This window comes from Danio rerio, chromosome 3 (assembly GCF_049306965.1).
Source record: "Danio rerio strain Tuebingen ecotype United States chromosome 3, GRCz12tu, whole genome shotgun sequence".
Classification (NCBI taxonomy): Eukaryota; Metazoa; Chordata; class Actinopteri; order Cypriniformes; family Danionidae; genus Danio; species Danio rerio.
This window is the reverse complement of record NC_133178.1, coordinates 40,846,851-40,869,282: the sequence shown is the minus strand read 5'-3', so window position 1 is coordinate 40,869,282 and position 22,432 is coordinate 40,846,851. Positions and strand designations below refer to the sequence as shown.

At 42.1% G+C, this 22,432-nt stretch overlaps 1 protein-coding gene across 2 annotated transcripts; it reads left to right on the top strand.

Annotated features, from left to right (window-relative positions):
- Nucleotides 1–15,972: 15,972 nt before the first annotated feature.
- Nucleotides 15,973–21,972, top strand: LOC141381262 (uncharacterized). 2 transcript variants are annotated; one of them, XM_073944935.1, is made up of 2 exons: nt 15,973–17,711; nt 19,375–21,233. In XM_073944935.1, exons 1-2 carry the CDS (start codon nt 16,797–16,799, stop codon nt 20,242–20,244), a joined length of 1,785 nt encoding a protein of 594 aa, XP_073801036.1. In that variant the 5' UTR covers nt 15,973–16,796; the 3' UTR covers nt 20,245–21,233. The 2 variants fall into 2 exon arrangements, with proteins under 2 accessions (XP_073801036.1, XP_073801037.1); XM_073944936.1 differs by having other exon boundaries at nt 16,659–17,833; nt 18,826–21,972.
- The last annotated feature ends 460 nt before the right edge of the window (nt 21,973–22,432 follow it).

Here is a 22,432-nt window from a genome sequence, read left to right as displayed (position 1 = left end):
ATCTCGACACAGAGGAACATTTACACCTCACTGCCCACTAGCGTTTCGGAAGTGTTAATGCAGACCAACAGAGACAGCCCGCAGAAGTATAAATGCACAGCAGAGTGCGTTGCCTGCGCTGTGAGTTACGCGGGTCACTTGACGCAGAAGTATAAACCAGGCTTCAGCCACCAAGAAAATGAATGAATGAATGAATTTTGTACATTTCATACTGTAAATATGTCACAACCAAATGTTTTGATAATATGCATTGCTAAGCACTTTTTTGGTAACTTTAATGGTGATTTTTTGCAGTATTTTATAGTTTTTAAACTATCAGATTTCAGATTTTCAAATAATTGTATGCTGACCAAATATTGTCCCATTATAACAAAGTATACATCAATGAAATGCATTTATTTATTTATTTATTTATTTATTTATTTATGTGATACATTTATCTAAATTTTCCAGAAAGCTCTAAAAAAGTATACATCAATGGCATGCCTTTATTTAGCTTTTTTAATGTAATGCATAGATCTATATTTCCCAGCAAGGACTAAGGTTAACACTTTTTTTGATGGTTCATTTGAGTATTAGTAGGCTGTCTGCTTAATATCTGCTGAGACTTCTCCTTTAACAGACATTTAACTGACTATGAGAAACTTTGAAAGTACGTTTCAACTTACACTAACCCTATAACCCCAATCTAACAGTCTACTTATATCTAAAGAGAAGTTGGCATGTAGATGCAATTTAACTTAAATTCAACAAACAGACCATCAAAAATAAAGTGTGATTGGACTAAGCCACTGTTTATTCCTTGCATTATTTATCTATTTTATTTACATTTTTTAACGAGGAAAGGATTGAAAGATAATTGGTTCTGACTCATGATTGCTGTTTTTCAGCAGATTCCTGCTCTGCAGAACATTAAAAACATACAGAGATCCTTAACATCGCATCCATCAACACATGAGAACATACAAACAATCACCAAGCATACAAAATGAAGAGAAACAGGCTACTATCTAAGTGGCTACAGCAATAGTTGACCATCAGAGTTGACTATCATTGTGATAAACATAAACAGCAGTATATGTTTATGAGTTTGACAACAGAAGAATTGTATTTGTTTATTTAAAATTAATTAATTATAAGGAAAGGATGCATTAAATGTGTAATGTAACATTTTCCTGAAAGGTGCCATGATCTTACGAGAAAACGTAAGTATTTTACGTTTTGGCAGTTTAGTGGATAATTCGTATGAATTCGTATGAGTTTAGTTGTACAAAATTGTACGATTTTAAAGAAGAGGCGTGGCACCTAACCCCACCCCTAAACCCAACCGTCATTGGGGGATAAGCAAGTCGTACTAAATTGTACGAATTAGATTGTACGAATTCATACGAATTAGCCACTAAATCAAAAAGTTACGAATTGCCGTAAGATTGTGTTGAAGGTGCAGTATGTAAGTTTGACACCCAGTGGTTGAACTAGGTATTGCACTCCGGGATTAAAACAAACTCAAGCGCAGGTTGGCAGATTTAGGACAGTGAGCGAGTGATTTAAACCGTGGTCGTGTTTAGCAATGGCACCTGATAGAAAGAATTTTTTTTTTTCCTAACCAACACCTCAAATTGATATACTGTATTAGAAACAGATTCTCTTTCTCTCAGGTGAAAAACAGAAAACTGACAATGATCACCTCAGGTAAACCTCATGTGTTTTATTCAGTGTTAAATGCTAAAAATGTTTGAATGCCATTTGACAGGACATTTATTGCCATACTACTAAAAACAGCAGCAGATAGTTCACCTCAGATCTTGAAAATGAAATAAACCGTTTGAAATTGAACTTCAGTGCCTTTGCAATAATGCATGATTCAACATCTACATTTAATAATGATAAATATGTTTAGTATGTATTAAGTAGATTATTAACCTTACCATTTCGTGAGTGAGCGCATATTCTGTGCTTCTGAATGGCTGTATTAAAATTTCTGTCATGTTTCGTCTGGTGTAAACAGCCAAATTGCTTATCACTGTATATCTCATCACGAAGCGTGTTGTTAGGACACAAGGTTACAATGTAACCTGCTCACCTAATGTTTACGCTCATAATATTTATATCATTTGATAATTAATCACCTCATGTGGAACTCTGAATCTGTGTCTCATTTTGGAGTCTGCTACTGTCCACCGGATGTCACATTTCGGTCACGGACTCATGCTTTCAGAGCCTTTCTGAATGAATGCATGAAATATGTAGTTTTCCAGTCAAGGCAACCTGGGTGCGGAAATACAATTGACTAAACTGGCACTGGACAGGTTAAATGAACAAAACAAAGACAGGGTTCCAGCACGGAAAACACATTTTCAAAGCAGAATATCTGACTTCAGCATTGTTTTTCAGATAACCAAGAATGTTCACTTAGCATGTTTCTTGAATATCGGCAAACATATTATTGTTATACATAGTGTTGTTATGCTTTAGAGGAGTCAAAAGCTTACATATACCACACATTTAAGTGGATGGATATTGCTTCTTCATTTACTCTCCATAAACCGTTATGGGGTTTTTTCTTCTGTTGAACAATAAAAAAAAGATACTTTGAAGAATGCTGATTGCTGATTCCCATTGACTTCAATATAGAAAAAAACATACTGTGGAGGGATAAGCAACCACTGTTTTTCAAAACATCTTAAGTGTTCAACAGAAGAAAGAAACTCAAGTGAAAGGTGAGTAAATAATTACAGAATTGTACTTTTTGGGTAAACTATCCATTTAAATGGTGCATGTACTTTTGAAAATGTACTAATAGGGGACAACACAGTTCCACAAAAATATTTATTATCATATTCAGATGACTCTTGAAGGAGCATGCAATGCTGAAGACTTGTATAATGAAGCTGAAAATTCAGTAGAAATCATTCCAGCATGCTGTTTTACTTTATTTTGATCATGTAAATGCAGCATTGAGGAGCATAAGACACTTAAGACCGTAATTTAAGACCATATTTCAACTGAATATTATGAAAATACAATTTAGAACTCAGTTTAGACATTCCTGCTACAGCCAAAAAACATCACATACAGCATCCGATCAAGTTACACAGGTGGTTATTAGATAAGATGTAGGTTTTCCCCTTAAATGTCACTAAAATTATTTAGTGAGTCCACCCTTACAGTTACTTTGGATAAAAGCCTCCTTGAAATGGCTATTTAGCTGAAATACTCATTAGCAGAACATTCCAGCTCCTTTTATCTGTTCTGGTTAGTCTCAGATGGCTGCTGCGTGAGGCATTCTCTTTAGAAAGTGGTGTAAATCTTTACTAATTGTCATAGTGATAGCTGCAGGGAGAGTGTGTAAACAGAGCTCTTGTGTGACCCTCTCTGAGAACCCCTGGTTTGGGTGAGATTAGAGCTCTGAGACCCACTTCCTGTCCTGAAGCTCTAACTCAGCAGCTTTATTGTCCATCTGCGAGCAAATCACCTCTCCTTTCTTTCCTTCATTTCCTCCTTGTACATGAGCTCGCTTTCATTTGAATGCATTGTGATTGTTTGTAGTGATTGATTGTCATCTAGTAAAAAAAAAAAAATCATTAATTAATGTTTTAAAAATAACTGAAAAATAGAAAGTTGAGTTCACTTACAATTTTAATACAAGTGATTGCAAATAAATTTTGAGTTTATTAAGCTTCAGTGAACTTTTTCAGTGAACTCATTTTTTTAAGTTGACTGAAAAGGCAAGTATACATTAAAGAATAATTTAACACAACGTCAACCACTGAAGCTTAATAAACTCAACATTTCTTTGCAGCCAGCTGCTTTAAAACTAACTCAGTTTTACAGTGGTAAACGCTCAAATGAAGAAATCTAAATTCCAAGTCTCCTCAACCGATTTTTTTTTTTTACTTTCACTGAATGAACAGTTTTAAACATGCAGTTGAATCTTTTTTTTTATACAACTCTGAGCTCAAAAATATGTCCACCTTACTTACAATTTTAAACTGAGTTAACAATTTGCAAGTTGGATTTCTTACAGTACATTATACAAATCATTATTCTAAGTTGTTAATAGATCAACGATTACTGAAATACATTATACTATTATTATAGTGCTGTGGATACTATAAAGTTGTTTAATTAACGTTGCTCTATACTTTAAAATATGCCAGTATTTTCAATTACATTATTATTTTTCTTATGTTTAAGTGTAACAATGCATATGGTTATTGATGTCGTCAACCATGTGTCTTAAGCTATACCTATGATTAGGTCATACCCAGCTAGCATTATATTTTGGTTATAATAACTTTTCATAACGTTTTATTCTCATGTAATATGTAATGTCTCAGGTCGTTGTTAAAAATTTATTAGAACATTTCATTCACATTATATTAATGTTAAGAGCATATTTTTTCTATAAAGATTGTTACAAAGTAAAATAATTTAAATAACAGTCACACTAATTTTAAGGAACGTTCCAGAATGTTCTGAAATATTGCATATTTCTAGACTAAATATGATTTTTACATGAAATTGATAGCTATGGATGCTAGCGTTTGAATATAATTTTGACATCTTCATGCATGCTGCAGGCATACTTTAATTATCTAAAGTCATTTACAGTAGGGGTCAGTAAGATTTCGAAATGTTTTAAACTGCTCACCAAGGCTGCATTTATTTATTCAAATATACAGTGAAACGTTATTGCACTATAAAATAACTGTTCAAAAGTAGTTTATCGTTCAGTTTAATAATTAATTCCAGTGATTTTAAAGATGATTTTTCAGCTTCATTACTCAGTCACATGATCTTTCAGAAATCACTCTAATAATAATTCATATCAATTCAATTCAGCTTTATTTGTATAGCGCTTTTACAATATAGATTGTGTCAAAGCAGCTTCACATAAATGGTCATAGTAACTGGAACAGTGTAGTTCAGTTTTTAGTGTTTAAGTTCAGTTCAGTTCAGTTTAGCTCAGTTCAGTGTGATTTAAAATCACACTGTTATTGTGATTCAATCACACTGTTATTCAATGATATTGAATAACAATATCAATGTTATTATTCATATTAATATTATTATTAATGGTAATAGTAATAAAAGCAATAATGACTGGAGTAATAATTTCATTTGAAACTTCATACAATAAGTAATAAATATGTATTTAATAAATAAAAAAATTATATTAACAACTATTATTATTTTTTTACATTTAATAAATGTATGCACACGTTGATGAACAGAATACATTTCTTCGAAAAAAAAAAAACTTTTGATCGGTAGTGCATATATGTATATGTATATTAACAATATATAATATAATATATATTGTATATTAACAATAATATAAAAGAAAAAACATTGCTTGTACTTTGTATATGCACACATATGGAAAAAATGGACCAGAGGAATGACATTATTACAATCATTCAGGAGGGGCTGTTTTTTTCTAATAATAAGCAATAATAAAAACACTGATGTCAAATTAAAATACATCAGCTTTTAAAGGATAATTTGCCAAAAAATGTAATTCTGTCATCATTTATTTATCCTCACTTGTTCCAAACCTGTTGGTGTTTCTTTATCTGTTTAACACAAATAAAGATATACTGAAGAATGTTGGGGGAAAAAACAGCTACTATGGATGTCAGTGGCAGCTTTTTTATAAACATTCTTCCGAATATCTTTCTTTGTGTTCAATAGTAGAAAGAAACTCAAAAAAGTTTAGAACCACACAAATGTGAGTAAATGGCGAGGAAATGTCCATTTTTGGGTGAACTATCTTTTTAAAGAGCTCGAGTTTTCAAAGCCTAAGATTTGCAATTTATTTGTATTTCTTTTTATCAGTGCATAATTACATATTAATTTATTTTTAATTGTTACAAATGCTTTTTTTGGTATTAAAAAGTCCAAAAACATGCGGTATAGGTGAGTTAGGTATAAGCTAAATTATTCATAGCGTATGTGTGTGAATGTGTGTGAGTGTGTATGGATGTTTCCCAGTGATGGGTTTCAGCTGGAAGGGTATCTGCTGCATAAAATATTTGCTGGATAAGTTGGCGGTTCATTCTGCTGTGGTGACCCCAGAATAATAAAGGGACTAAGCCGAAAAGAAAATGAATTAATGAATAAATGCTTTTCCAAAGTAAGATATTGTTTGCTTTTCCAGAAAAGCATTGTAAACTTGCTTTAAACCCAAGACAATTCAGCTAAAGTTCATATTTGACTTTTGAGTTTTGAATGTTCTGATTTGCAGTATAAGATAGACACATTGGTATTGCTGTCATGCGTACTTGCACAGCAGCCCTTGAGTACTGCATTAAGATGACAGGAACCGTTTTATCCTTCTGTTTGAGTTCGAGGGCGCTTGTAGATGTTATCGTCTAAAAATAACAGGGAGAGATGTTTGTTTTGACATCAGAAAAGAGCAAGGCTTTGTTTGCTCTCTCAGGCAAGTTTGCCGTGAGTTTGTTTTTCGTGCACGGCAGTAGAGAAAACGTCCCGCTGTCAGCAACAGCAAGGTTTGGCACAAGTTAGACAATGGCATTGAGTTCTGATTACAGACCACAATGAACGCAGAGTTCATAACAAGTAACAACAAGACTGTAAAAGGTGCATCGCAGCTTTATTAGATGTGACTTTAGTGATAGTCGTTTCAGAAAAGTAATTCAACTATAAGCCAGTATATGAACCGCAATACCCCAGTCCTCATTTTATTGTCAGATGAATTTTCATCCTCTGTGTCAGTGGATCCACGGGGATGCTTTGTTTTGACTCTAAATCTTGTTGACGGTGAATATTCGCTGAATAGGCCTTTACTTGGCCAAATATATTAAGAGCTGACAGAACGAGTTACACATCAGCATCTGCTTGTTTCATTCCCAGCACCAAATAATGATCCCGCTGAATGTGAACGGGAGCATCTCCACCATGAAACTGTTGCTGATCTGCAAGGCCATCATTATGCAGATGGCTTACAATGGCATGCTGGTAATAGCATATTTACAAATCAATATAATGCATAAGTAGCATCTGATTGATGAGATCGGATAGTTTACTGTAAGGCGAGGAAACGATAGAGGAAATGGAAAGAAGATATTTTCTAGAAACTGAATCACTAATGTGGACACATTTCTATTTACACCTGGTGTTTTCCTTTTTGTTGTGCACTTTAGGATACTTTCTTCATTAGTGGAGCATCTTTGCGCAGGTCTATGTATGAGCCATTTAATAATTTATTCATTCAATTTCCTTCGTCTTAGTGCCTTGATTATTCAGGGATCGATATAGCGGAATGTACCACCAACTTATGTTTTACACAGGGCATGCCTTTTTAGCCGCAACCTAGTGCTGGAAAACATCCGTATGCTCTCATTCACACATAGGCCGTACATACTCACACTAGGTAAAGTTGCCTCGAATTGGGCCTCGGCACGCTTACGTCATCGCTGCTGTGCTGTTCAGTGAGAAGCGCTCTCACTCAGCAGCACAGTGGAGATTTCTCTAGTTATATCGTTTCAGTCGTTTGATATGCAGTGAAACGCAGTCAAATATTTCGACAAACAGTCCTTAGGGATGCGGTAACACGCAGTCAGATATTTCGGCGAACAGATCCGCCACTTTTGGCGTTCATAATCATAAAGCCCTCGTGCTGCAGGAATGAGGAGGTCTGCTGAAGGTGCGCAGCTGTCGTGCAGTGAGAGGTTTGCGTATTTAATAAACTACGGCAGTTTGCGATCACTGAACAGTAAGAATGATTAATAAATCCATATGAAACAGTCCCTTAAAAGTCACGTCTCGCTTTCAGTTTCGGGCTTTGACTAACATGTGCCCAAGTGAACCACGCTCTGGCCCACCTCTTCCAACCGGGCCAGGGCCGGCCAAGTGAACCGTGCTTAAGCCCGATTCAGCGCACTCACACTTCTCAAACGATCCGGGAACAGGGCCTGGGCACGGTACGGATGGCATAGTGTGAGTAGGCCCATACATTGTGGGCAATTTAGTTCATTCAATATGCTACATGTCTTTGGACTGTGGGGGAAACCAGAGCAACAGGAGGAAACCCATGCGAACATGTGGAGAACAGAACTCCACACAGAAATTCCAACTGACTCAGCAGAGACTCGAATCAGCTACCTTCTTGCTGTAAGGCAACAGTGCTGACCCCTGAGCCTCCGTGTCACCCCGCTTAATAATGTTTCAGTATAATATTACATATTTAATCATTCAAGGTACATATAAATGAGAAACCATTATACATATGATTTTTTATATGCTTGAAAAAAGTTAATGTTATTGTTACTTAATGTTACTAACATGAACTAGGAATGAATAATACTTGTACATCATTTATTAATCTTTATTTAACATTACTACCGCTTTATTTAAATCCAAAGTTTTCTTGTTAGCATTAATTGATGAACTGTGATGAACTATCATTGAATTACTGTGATTTCATTAAGTAAAGATGAATAAATACACTATAAAAAATGGAGGGTTCCACACAATTCATTCATGCTGTCCCAACGCAAATCGGTTAATTTAAAGGGGTGGTCCAGAGTGTATTTTTAATCTGTGCTCAGGCTTCACTTGTAGAAACTCTTAAAGGGTCACGAAACACCAAAACACATTTTTTGAGCTTTTGACAGTCGTATATGTGTCCCACACTGCTAAAAACACTATTAGGACACCTATATTTCACTAAAAAGTGTAAATTGGTTGTTTTTGCGTTATTTCAAGCAAATTCGTACTTCCTGTTTGAAACAAATTTTTGAAGCTGCGTCACGGTCATGACATAATAGCGTGTATTCCAGCGTGCAGACTGGGCGTCTGTGCCTGAGTGAGTCTTATTACGTCTTACAGTGTGTTGCATTAATGCATGAGTAAGACTTGGTTCAAACCAATCAGCGCGCTCTATTGTGCAACTTCATTAATATTCATCTGTGTCACCGTGTTTACACCACAAAGACGCCACGTTGTGTTGGTAAAACAAGTGTGAAGTGTTGCTTTTATAGTTTGCTGCCGTTAAGTTTTGTTTTCATTTTCTCTCTGTGAGAGCTTATCTGGATCACGTGTGGATTAACAGTGTACGCGACGCTCGACAACAATAACTTACGTGTCTAAGGAGGATTATTGTTTACCTGAGAGCTGTTCTCATCTGCAAACGCTGAAATCTGGATTTGCTTGTAGTCTTCTCTTCATAAAGACGCGGCTCTAGTTGCTGGTGATTGTTCTGTCTCTACAGATTTGGTAAGTGAGCGACCAGTGCTCTTTGTTTATTCAGTTTGTTCATATCGAATTAAGTTAACTATAGCACTGAGTGCAGAAATGTTAGCACCGCATTTAGTGACCGGAATAACACACGCGGCTTTCTGACACTACCTGCCGTGTGCATCTAAGTTTCCGGGAAATGCTGAGTTTTATTTTCTCTCATTCGCCGTGCGGTATCAAACATTGCATGAAAAATACACGCTTGCAGCAGTTCCTCGAATCAAATATCTCGTTTGTCGCGAGGGGCATGAATGAATTCCCTGAATGAAAGAGCCAAACTGCAGTTAAAGTCCAACATTTATTAATTCAGCAAATAATTCGACTACAGATGTCCATGTAGGTTAAACACCATTGCTTTCTCCTGTCTGTGTGGGTGTGTATTTTGACTCTGAAACTCGCGCGTGCACAAATAGACACTCCCACACCATCCCACTTTAGTTCCTCTGACACTCCCCCCTAAACAGAGCTGGACACGCCCACTTTTCTGACTTTTTCGAAAGTAGAGGTGTGAAAACACCCTGCTGAAACGAGGGGGTTTCATGGCCCTTTAACTCAGCTAACAGAAAAAACAATATTTTCACATATTTTCGAATTCCACTGAAAGTCCGCCCTCAAGAGGCTCTGATTGGTCAGCTAACATAACATGGTGTGATTTGTGGATTGGCTCCACGTCACCAGAAATGCTTCTACGAGCAAGCGTTTTTGCGCTGTGTAAATACTGCCAGTCAGTGCAGCTGTTAACCTTATCAGTTTGAGCATGAATCAGACAGAAAATGAAGACGACTGAGCTGACCCTCATGTCTGCTCTCTAAAATAAAACCTGACAAGTGTCTTTCACATATATTTGGATTATAAGCATGTGTAAGTAATATGAAGCGTTCACATATCTTTTACAAGTTCAGTATTTGAGATGCAGAATGCACGGATAGCGGCCACATACACTGCAAAGCTGGTGAAGACTGTGGGTGTTTACAGCGACTTATAAATATGAATTTGAAGCTAAATTGTTAAAGGTGCCAAATAGCATTTGTCATTGTGTACATCCTTGTTTACGTCCTCTCTACAACATATCATTAACTCCAGAAACTGTGCATGTACTAGATACATTTTTACAAATAAAAACACTTACAGGTTGTGGCTCATAATCCACAGCTTCTGCTATTATGGTTGGAGCTGCTCCTTCTTTAAATAGTTTTAGCCGAATCCAGCACTGAACTGGAAGAGATTCTGGAAGCTCTCCTTTGTCAAATGCTAGCTAAATATTGTATGTTTTATAATTCTCTGGAACAAAATTAAAATTAGACTATAAGCACTTCGCTCTTTGTGTCATGTGCTTTGGAAACCCAAATACAGAAACAGAAGAAGCTCTGTGGAAATAGCAGTGTTTGGACGGCATTTTAACTTTCTCCGGCCACGCCCCTTCACTGTGCAGGGTATATGTATGTGGTGTATGCATGTAACCTGAAGCGTTTGTGATCTTAGTAGCCAAGATGTATTTTTTTGTAGTCCCCAAACTTCATTCGCTGTTGGCTTTGCTAAGCTTACTCTGTAAAAGCCAATGTCTTCCTTTGCATTGAACTTTGAGCATATTACATTCAGAGATGTTGTTTATGTCCAAACAGCTACATTAAACATCATTCGTTCATTCATTTTCTTTTCGGCTTAGTCCCTTTATTAATCCAGGGTCGAACTGCAAATTTACCCAGCATGTTTTACCCAGCTGATGGTCTTCCAGCCGCAACCCATCTCTGGGAAGAAATTGAAATTGGTCTCCATTTGACCTGTACCGCAGGAAACCCACACATATGCAGGAAGAACATCCAAACCCCACACAGAAACGCTAACTGACCCAGCCGAGGCTCGAACCAGCGACCTTCATATGAGGAGACAGCACTACCTACTGTGCCACTGCGTCACCCCACATTACACATCAACTAAAGTTTAAAATATGATATTGTAGTGGACCACCCCTTTAACAAATGTAAGTAGATTGAACATCAACAAACAAGTTGTCTCACAAAATCTCAAGGATTGTGTTACAGATTATTTAAAACAAGCAACAAAATATTGTAATAAACATACTGTTCAGTGTTTGTTCATGATAGTAAATGCATCAATTAACATTAACGACTGGAACCTTATTGTAAAGTGTTATGCACCTTTAACATTTATATAACCTTTTTAATTACAAATTTGTAATAATAAAAAATACGGTGGATGTTTAAAAATATTTCATTACTTTAAGGCAAGTGTGGTTATTTTAAGAAGTGTTCTCTCAAACTTTAGAGTATATTTACATGACAACAATGTAGTTCTAAAAGGTGTTAGTTTGTTTAAAAAATGCTTATAGATGACAATGCAGTAAAAGTGCTCCACATTTACACATATCCCCCCAAAAAAAGCTTTATACTGCATTGTCATTGTTGGTTTGAATGTCAAGTGTGCAGCCAAAACATGTCTTCAAAGTTTTGTTGAAAAAGAGAGTCATGTAAAAGAAAATTACAAGTTGGTGCAACAAAAGACTGTTAGTAGTCAGCCTTACCACCAATTTTGTGTTTAAAATAAATCTAATAGACATCCAACAACCTCAACAAAGCTAAATTAGGACTGTCTGTGAAAATCAAATAGAGAGATTAGACAGACATCACATGTACAGTCATTCATGTTTGTCCGTATATTGACATCTATTAGATATTCACAGAGAGCCCAAATTTAGCCTTCTTAAGCCAGGGTATCTGTGTTTAGATGGATATTGGACATCTTTTAAACAGAAATGAAAGCTATCTGGGTCCAGTATACTTCCCTCCACCAGTCACATGACATGAGAATATTTTTCTCAGTGCTCCAGGTGCTCTTGAGAAACTCTTCAGCGCACTCAAGCTTTTGAACCACTTTGTTCCTCTTAGCTGCTTCTTTCTTGTCGAAGAACAATGAGCATCTTTGTTTAGCAAACCTACACAGCCGATTAAAGACTAACACACTGATTAGCGCTGGTATCAGAAGGACGTATATAAAACTTCCCCCAGAAGCTGCTGGAAACAACTCTCTCAGCACTGCACTGGTGCTGCGTTTCACAAGAATAACACTGTAAATCAATCAAGAGAAACACACCATAAAAGTGAGGGTCACGCATATTCTGTATGTTAGTCGTTTATGTGAAAGTCCTTTTGATTGCAGTTTAATATCCAAAGGGGACCCTTGTTTCGGCACATTCCAGGTCGGGTCAGTCACATTCCATGTGTGGATTTAGTCAGTGGGGAGAGCGCAGGGATTTGGGACAGTGCCTGTGTTTGAACTGATAAAAGGGGCTGTAAAGAGGGAAGTGTCATATTTGTGTTAAAGCTGACCATGTGCTTATGAAAATAGTCATTGTACTTCAGAAAATAACGCTATCTTATGACTAACATGTATTCAAAAAATGATGTTTGCTGCTTGTTCAAACTACTTATATAAAATGAGCTGAAACAGCACAAATCTCGAGTTTTTTAGAACAACTTAATTGTTTCATGTTCAATCCACTTAAATTTGTAAAAACTATTAAGTTAACTTGATTCCTTCATCTTGTCCCAACACAAATCAATTATATGGAATTCAGCATGTTATACTGTGTACACTCAACAAATGATATTTGCAGCCTGTCCAAACTCCAGTTGAAACAACACAATTCTAAAGGTTGTTTTTGGGACAACTTAACTGTTTTATGTTCAATCCACTTAAATTTATAAAAACTTTTAAAAAAAAAATGTAGAAAAAAATTTTTGTTGGAACAACATGAATGAATTGTGTGGAACCCAGTATTTGTATACGGTACACTGAAAAATAATATTTAAAGATGATTTAAACAACCAAATTAAGTTAATCATTACTAGATTTAATTTGAATGTTTAAATTCAAAACATATAAATTGTTTGCAACAATTTTCCAAATTTTTTTATTTTTTTTTGTGTATACACTCAAAAAATTACATTTGCTGTTCTTTTACACTACTTATTTAAAATTATGATTATCAGCGATCCAATGGCAAATGAACTACAAATCTGTTACCATGTGGACTACATATACTGTTTTTCACCACTCACACACACACCCGTTCCTGTTAGTCCGTGATCACACACAGCTGCAATTCATCCCCATTGTTGACTATATATATAATTTTCTAGGCCCTTTGGTTGCCGGTTATATTTTTGTTACTCCCATGATGGCCGTGCGTTTCCTGTTTGTTCTAGTTTTGTTTTCATTCTGGTTTGTTTAATAAATATATGTTAAACGCTGCATTTGGATCCTCACCTTGTCTTCCTCCTTCACACTACACATAAGCTTGTAACAAAAATCTGAAAACAAAAAATCTAAAACACAATTCTTTATTTTATTTTTTTATATTTTTTAAAGGGAGACGACTTAATTGTTTCATGCTCAATTTCTTCAGTTTGTAAAAACTAAAAAGTATAATTATTTTCTTCATGTTGCCCCAGCACAAATCAATTGTGTGGAACCCAGCGTTTTTTACGGTGTATAAAGTGTTGCTAAACTAAAACCCAACAGTCAACTTTGTCAAACGAAATGAGAGTAGTTAACTCAAAATTGACTGAAAGTTAATTCTGTTCATTTGAAAAGAGTTTTGAACTCAGTAATGAAGGTAATGAGTTAATTAAATACCTCATTATTTCAACTTTAAAGGAGTAAGTTCACAATACCCTGATAGATTAGTTTTTTAAACTCAAATGGTAGGTAACAATCGGTTTCTTCAAAAGGTTTGAGTTACCTTAACTTTTTGGGCTTTACAGTACTCAGTTGGCTTGAGTTCTTTTCATTTATTGGCTTTTACTGTGTTCAAATTGCTTCATTTACTCAAATGGATTAAATTGCAGTACTCATTAGGATTAGTTTTTGACTTTAAATGGTTTGAGTTACCTTAACTTTTTGGGTTTTAAAGTGTATAGTCTTTAGAAAGCATGCATTGTTTTTTACATTTATTACACTGCACAATTTTTATAGAACCAAAATGATTACATTATAGTGCCTTATTTCCCAGAGATGGGTTGTGGCTGGAACGGCATCCGCTGCGAAAAAAATTTGCTGGATAAGTTGGTGGTTCATTCCGCTGTGGTGACCTCGGATTGATAAAAAGATTAAGCCGAAGAGAAAAGGAATGAATGAATAGTGCCTTATATAAACAAAATATTTCTTTATTATTTATTTAATACTACAAAGTTAGTCTGAGACCTAATTCACATGCTCTGACATTGTATCTTATGTTTGGGTGACCTGAGTTTAAACCCGGCCCGGGTCATTCCCTGATCTCACTCCTTCCTTCTCCCCATCGTTTCCTGTAACTTGCAAAGACCCAGAATTCAAAACAAATAAATAAACTGGTGGTCATGTTGAGACAACTAATTGCTAGATCAACAGAACATATGGATCCATATATGTATGTGAAGTGTTCAGATCCAACAACCTTAATGTGCCATCGAAAATTCTCTTCTCAATCAGCATTTTTCAAACCTCCTATGTTTATGTTCAGTTAGTTCACTTTAAAAGCAATGAAAAGAACCAATATACTATAAAATAATATATAATATACAATATATAACATAAAATATTTCATGATTAAAAAAAAAAAACATTTCCTTTGAGAAGGGTTAACTTGATATCCAGCAGTGTGTAAAAGTTATTATCATGACATGGCAAGAAAAGGAATACAGACAACTTGGTTAAATGGGTTTCACATTTAAGTGGTTTCATATACTCTGGGTAGCCAATAATATAGACCACAAGACATACAGTGGTTAACGAAAACCACATCTACTCCAAATGCAAGTGAATTTTAAACCATTGTCTTTTAACCTCATGGATTTCCTAATGTGAAATATGCAGTCCATGTAGTGGTCGCACTTTATATTAGGTGGCCTTATATTATGTACTATGTACATTTATCAAAATATAAAAACAGTGTACTTACTGTGTACATAATGTATTGAAGAACACTTCTGGAGCTTCTGAATTTTTGTTGGGACACAGGTATGGTTAGGGACTGGTTTGATGGTGTGGATACACTGTAAAAAAATATATGATCAAATAGTCATGATAACATGTTTTAGTTTATTATTACTTATTTAACTAAGTTTATAATGTTCTAACTTAATTTCATAAGTTACGCAAGTCAGTTTAACATAATATGAGTTCAATGGACTCATAGGGTTAATTTAATTCAGCTTAAAAATGAAAGGCAATCAGTATTTTTTACAGTGTTTTTTTTAAGGATGACTTGTGGTGCAAAGTATGGTCAACAGTGTAATTATGGTGGCTTGAAAAAGCCAACATACTGTTTTACTATATAAACTTATTATTTTTCTTAGAATATTTTAAGAACGCATCTCCTCCTGGACCGTTCATACTATGACCATCAAACTAACTCCAAACCTCAAAACTATACTGAATTAAGTTGTAATAGTTTTTCCAACTGATCCCATTTACGGTTTTCCGCACACTGACCAGGAAAATTTGGAAAAGTCCCATTGACTTGACAATAGACCAAATTTTGTGACCTCATAACTTTGCGCCAGACTGTCATTCAGACTTAAGGTTGGGCTCATTTTGACACGGGCGGTGAGGGAAAAAGAGGAGTGCAGACCCAATTGCAGAAAAATGAAGGAATATTTATTATAAACTACAAATAAAAATTAAAGGCAAAACAAAACTACCCCGAAGGGGAAAACATTAATAAAAAGGCAAAAACAAACTTGACAGGGCTGGCAGGACAAAACAGGACTGGAGACAACAAGACAGAGTAATATTGAACGACGAACTGACAAAGGACTGAAAACATGAGGGGGATTATAAAGCAAAAAAGTAAATTGAAACACAGGTGAACACAATTAACTAAATATGGGTTAACAAGGAGGGTGGGACTAGACAATAGACGGGAGAGCGCATGACACAGAGAGACAATAGCCATGCGCTCACATAACGCAACACTGAAGCACACGACAAAAGCACGTGACCACAATGTAAACACCAAGCCACGTGCTTTGACAAGAGACGCAAGACACGAGCACACGATAGATAAATACCTTACCGTGCGCTCACACATAAGCAACGCGCATGCTTCATCTCAGCGCCAACCAAAACTGAAACCAACTAGACGGAGGCGCCGAGAATAAAGCAGCGCGCTGCTGACAGAACAAACACAAACACTAGTACAAGAGCGCGCGCGTCTGAGGGACGCAGAGCGTGCGCGGCCACATCAAGTGGCAGCGCGCACACTCTGCGTACACCCACGACGGCGCGCGCGCGCACACACAGAGACAGAAACAGGACCAGACGTGGAGTAGTGTCAGAGCTCTGCCACCAAAACAAGAATTTACAAGACCAAAGTGGCAGAACCCTGACACTAGCCCCCCCCAAAAGGGACGCCACCTGGCGTCCCTAAAGGGAACATCCAACAAGGTACAAGACAGACAAGAAACACTACAAGACAACAAAACTGGCAACATCAACAGACACAAGACAGGGAGGTGAACAGGCAAGACGACATGAAGGGGGGGAGGGAGGGAAGCCAAGCCAGACCCAAAACGACAAACAAGGGAGGGATGGGAGGGCAAGACAAGGGAGGATCAGTCCAGGGTGGGTCCAGCGGGTCAGGAGCCCCAGCAGGGAACCAGGGTGGAGCCGGTGGGTCCGTCCAGGGTGGAGGAAAGGAACACCAGGGAGGAGCAGGAGGGACGACCCAGGGAGAGTCTATCAGGGGAGACAAGGCAGGAGGTCGGTGGGGAGCCGGCTGGGCTGGAGGCCTGTGGGGAGCCGGCTGTGCTAGAAGCGGCTGGGCTGAAGCCGGCAGGGCTGGAGACCAGAGGGGAGCCGGCAGGGCAGGGAGCTGGGCTGGTGCCGGCAGGGCTAGACGTCTGGTTGGCGCCGGCAGGGCAAGGAGCCGGGCTGGGGCCGGCAGGGCAAGACGTCTGGGTTGTGCCGGCAGGGCAAGGAGCCGGGCTGGGGCCGGCAGGGCAAGACGTCTGGGTGGTGCCGGCAGGGCAAGGGGCCGGGCTGGGGTCGGCTGGGCAAGACGTCTGGGTGGCGCCGGCAGGGCAAGACGTCTGGGTGGCGCCGGCAGGGCAAGGAGCCGGGCTGATGCCGGCAGGGCTAGACGTCTGGTTGGCGCCGGCAGGGCAAGGCGTCTGGGTGGCGCCGGCAGGGCAAGGCGTCTGGGTGGCGCCGGCAGGGCAAGGAGCCGGGTTGTGGCCGGCTGGGCAAGACGTCTGGGTGGCGCCGGCAGGGCAAGGAGCCGAGCTGGGGCCGGCTGGGCAAGACGTCTGGGTGGCGCCGGCAGGGCAAGGAGCCGGGCTGATGCCGGCAGGGCTAGACGTCTGGTTGGCGCCGGCAGGGCAAGGCGTCTGGGTGGCGCCGGCAGGGCAAGGCGTCTGGGTGGCGCCGGCAGGGCAAGGAGCCGGGTTGTGGCCGGCTGGGCAAGACGTCTGGGTGGCGCCGGCAGGGCAAGGAGCCGAGCTGGGGCCGGCTGGGCAAGACGTCTGGGTGGCGCCGGCAGGGCAAGGAGCCGGACTGGGACCGGCACTGAGTGGCGCTCAGGGGCTGGAGCCGACACTGGAGGGCGCTCAGGGGCTGGAGCCGACACTGGAGGGCGCTCAGGGGCTGGAGCCGACACTGGAGGGCGCTCAGGGGCTGGAGCCGACACTGGAGGGCGCTCAGGGGCTGGAGCCGACACTGGAGGGCGCTCAGGGGCTGGAGCCGACACTGGAGGGCGCTCAGGGGCTGGAGCCGACACTGGAGGGCGCTCAGGGGCTGGAGCCGACACTGGAGGGCGCTCAGGGGCTGGAGCCGACACTGGAGGGCGCTCAGGGGCTGGAGCCGACACTGGAGGGCGCTCAGGGGCTGGAGCCGACACTGGAGGGCGCTCAGGGGCTGGAGCCGACACTGGAGGGCGCTCAGGGGCTGGAGCCGACACTGGAGGGCGCTCAGGGGCTGGAGCCGACACTGGAGGGCGCTCAGGGGCTGGAGCCGACACTGGAGGGCGCTCAGGGGCTGGAGCCGACACTGGAGGGCGCTCAGGGGCTGGAGCCGACACTGGAGGGCGCTCAGGGGCTGGAGCCGACACTGGAGGGCGCTCAGGGGCTGGAGCCGACACTGGAGGGCGCTCAGGGGCTGGAGCCGACACTGGAGGGCGCTCAGGGGCTGGAGCCGACACTGGAGGGCGCTCAGGGGCTGGAGCCGACACTGGAGGGCGCTCAGGGGCTGGAGCCGACACTGGAGGGCGCTCAGGGGCTGGAGCCGACACTGGAGGGCGCTCAGGGGCTGGAGCCGACACTGGAGGGCGCTCAGGGGCTGGAGCCGACACTGGAGGGCGCTCAGGGGCTGGAGCCGACACTGGAGGGCGCTCAGGGGCTGGAGCCGACACTGGAGGGCGCTCAGGGGCTGGAGCCGACACTGGAGGGCGCTCAGGGGCTGGAGCCGACACTGGAGGGCGCTCAGGGGCTGGAGCCGACACTGGAGGGCGCTCAGGGGCTGGAGCCGACACTGGAGGGCGCTCAGGGGCTGGAGCCGACACTGGAGGGCGCTCAGGGGCTGGAGCCGACACTGGAGGGCGCTCAGGGGCTGGAGCCGACACTGGAGGGCGCTCAGGGGCTGGAGCCGACACTGGAGGGCGCTCAGGGGCTGGAGCCGACACTGGAGGGCGCTCAGGGGCTGGAGCCGACACTGGAGGGCGCTCAGGGGCTGGAGCCGACACTGGAGGGCGCTCAGGGGCTGGAGCCGACACTGGAGGGCGCTCAGGGGCTGGAGCCGACACTGGAGGGCGCTCAGGGGCTGGAGCCGACACTGGAGGGCGCTCAGGGGCTGGAGCCGACACTGGAGGGCGCTCAGGGGCTGGAGCCGACACTGGAGGGCGCTCAGGGGCTGGAGCCGACACTGGAGGGCGCTCAGGGGCTGGAGCCGACACTGGAGGGCGCTCAGGGGCTGGAGCCGACACTGGAGGGCGCTCAGGGGCTGGAGCCGACACTGGAGGGCGCTCAGGGGCTGGAGCCGACACTGGAGGGCGCTCAGGGGCTGGAGCCGACACTGGAGGGCGCTCAGGGGCTGGAGCCGACACTGGAGGGCGCTCAGGGGCTGGAGCCGACACTGGAGGGCGCTCAGGGGCTGGAGCCGACACTGGAGGGCGCTCAGGGGCTGGAGCCGACACTGGAGGGCGCTCAGGGGCTGGAGCCGACACTGGAGGGCGCTCAGGGGCTGGAGCCGACACTGGAGGGCGCTCAGGGGCTGGAGCCGACACTGGAGGGCGCTCAGGGGCTGGAGCCGACACTGGAGGGCGCTCAGGGGCTGGAGCCGACACTGGAGGGCGCTCAGGGGCTGGAGCCGACACTGGAGGGCGCTCAGGGGCTGGAGCCGACACTGGAGGGCGCTCAGGGGCTGGAGCCGACACTGGAGGGCGCTCAGGGGCTGGAGCCGACACTGGAGGGCGCTCAGGGGCTGGAGCCGACACTGGAGGGCGCTCAGGGGCTGGAGCCGACACTGGAGGGCGCTCAGGGGCTGGAGCCGACACTGGAGGGCGCTCAGGGGCTGGAGCCGACACTGGAGGGCGCTCAGGGGCTGGAGCCGACACTGGAGGGCGCTCAGGGGCTGGAGCCGACACTGGAGGGCGCTCTGGGGCTGGAGCCGACACTGGAGGGCGCTCTGGGGCTGGAGCCGACACTGGAGGGCGCTCTGGGGCTGGAGCCGGCACTGCAGCAGAGGTCTTCCTCTTTAACCTCCGCTTTTGAGTGCGGGTCAGCCCTTGCGGGCTGGACATGTGTTGGGAGGTGGCGCTGGTGTAAGGGATCCTCTTCTCTTGAAGGATCACTCTCTCCTTTAGCTGCAGAGCAGAGGGCAACAGAGAGCTGGGATTGGGATGTTCGCCATAAGCAGCCTGATGAACCAAATGCTCCACAAACTGATGGTAAGATAGCCCTCCCAATTTCAGCATCTGCTGGACATTGAGGGGCTTGTCGAGGGCATAGTTAAGGAGGTTCACCAGGGCTTGATCATTAAACCCCAGCCCCTCTGCTGCCACACAAAATTTAGCCGCAAAACTTTCCACCTTCATGCCACGTTGCCGCAGCGACTGCAGACTGATGAGCTGCAGTATGCGGCTGGAGAAGGGGCTGTCTTCACTCTGCTGGGTCCTCATTTTTGGTCAGTTCGTACTGTCACGGGCGGTGAGGGAAAAAGAGGAGTGCAGACCCAATTGCAGAAAAATGAAGGAATATTTATTATAAACTACAAATAAAAATAAAAGGCAAAACAAAACTACCCCGAAGGGGAAAACATTAATAAAAAGGCAAAAACAAACTTGACAGGGCTGGCAGGACAAAACAGGACTGGAGACAACAAGACAGAGTAATATTGAACGACGAACTGACAAAGGACTGAAAACATGAGGGGGATTATAAAGCAAAAAAGTAAATTGAAACACAGGTGAACACAATTAACTAAATATGGGTTAACAAGGAGGGTGGGACTAGACAATAGACGGGAGAGCGCATGACACAGAGAGACAATAGCCATGCGCTCACATAACGCAACACTAAAGCACGTGACCACAATGTAAACACCAAGCCACGTGCTTTGACAAGAGACGCAAGACACGAGCACACGATAGATAAATACCTTACCGTGCGCTCACACATAAGCAACGCGCATGCTTCATCTCAGCGCCAACCAAAACTGAAACCAACTAGACGGAGGCGCCGAGAATAAAGCAGCGCGCTGCTGACAGAACAAACACAAACACTAGTACAAGAGCGCGCGCGTCTGAGGGACGCAGAGCGTGCGCGGCCACATCAAGTGGCAGCGCGCACACTCTGCGTACACCCACGACGGCGCGCGCGCGCACACACAGAGACAGAAACAGGACCAGACGTGGAGTAGTGTCAGAGCTCTGCCACCAAAACAAGAATTTACAAGACCAAAGTGGCAGAACCCTGACACATTTAACTCGACTACCAATCTGCCGATCACTGATGACCTTTCAACTTACTAGCCACAGCCTAGCAACTGTCCTATTGTATTTCATTGTAAAAAAAACTGCCATTGACTTTACATTGGACATACTAACAACATACCAATCCATACTAGAAACATACTAATCATGCTAGAAACATACTAATGAAATGCTAATCATACTAGCAACATGCTATTTTGTTCTTTAAACATTGTAGTAACATGCTTATTTATACTAAATTCATGCTAACAAGATGCTAATTATGTGTAATCTAATTGAAGAATTACATATATAATTACATGCAGGTTTTTAACCCATCATAAGTACAATTTAAAAACCTGTATTTACACAATAAGTACATTTTAACGAATGATTAATTTCTGTTTACATTTTACGTATTAGTTAAGACCACTAAATATAAAGTGGGACCCATGTAGCTATATTTTCTTTCTGCTTAAATTGGCAGATCAGTGTGACGTGAATAAATGAGAAGGTATTTTTTATGCTTTTCAAAATGCATAATTTAATAATGCAGCCATGACTATCATGATTTTATTTATTTATTTTTTATAATTTTTTTTTTGTATTTAGCTTAACTGATTGCTAGCCACAATTTTGGTTCATGACTATGTGTCATATATAAACCACTGTTCAGGAATTGACTTTTACACTCAAATATGTGGATTGGACATGTCTCCATGTCGATGACTGACCTTCAAAGCTCCCATCTCTGTGCATCGGCTGTGATTTTAATGGTTGCATGTAATGGGGAGTCTTCATTGATTGCAGAGCTGTTCCCAGGGTCCATCTCTCCAGGGAGAGATCTGGATTGTAGTGTGGATCTCTGCTCCATCATTACAGCCAATGAGATGCACAATAGGGCAGAGAGATGAGATAACATTGAGCCGCAGGTGGGAAGCTCAGCGGGGCATTATTAGGTGTCCTGGTCTCAGGGTATAGCATTGCTCTTAGCCTCAGGGGTTCTGCCCCGCCATCTGCCATCGCTCGCTCTTTCATTTTTCACCCTTCAGACATGATCTTGCACATCTGCAATCAATATTCCATTGGTCGCTTTCTGTAAAAGTGTGACAAATTTACATTCATCTACTCTGTCATCAAGGGAAAAAAAGAAGTCTAGATGACTGTTATGTTCTCTATCCAAATACTTTTGGTTCACCAGAGCTT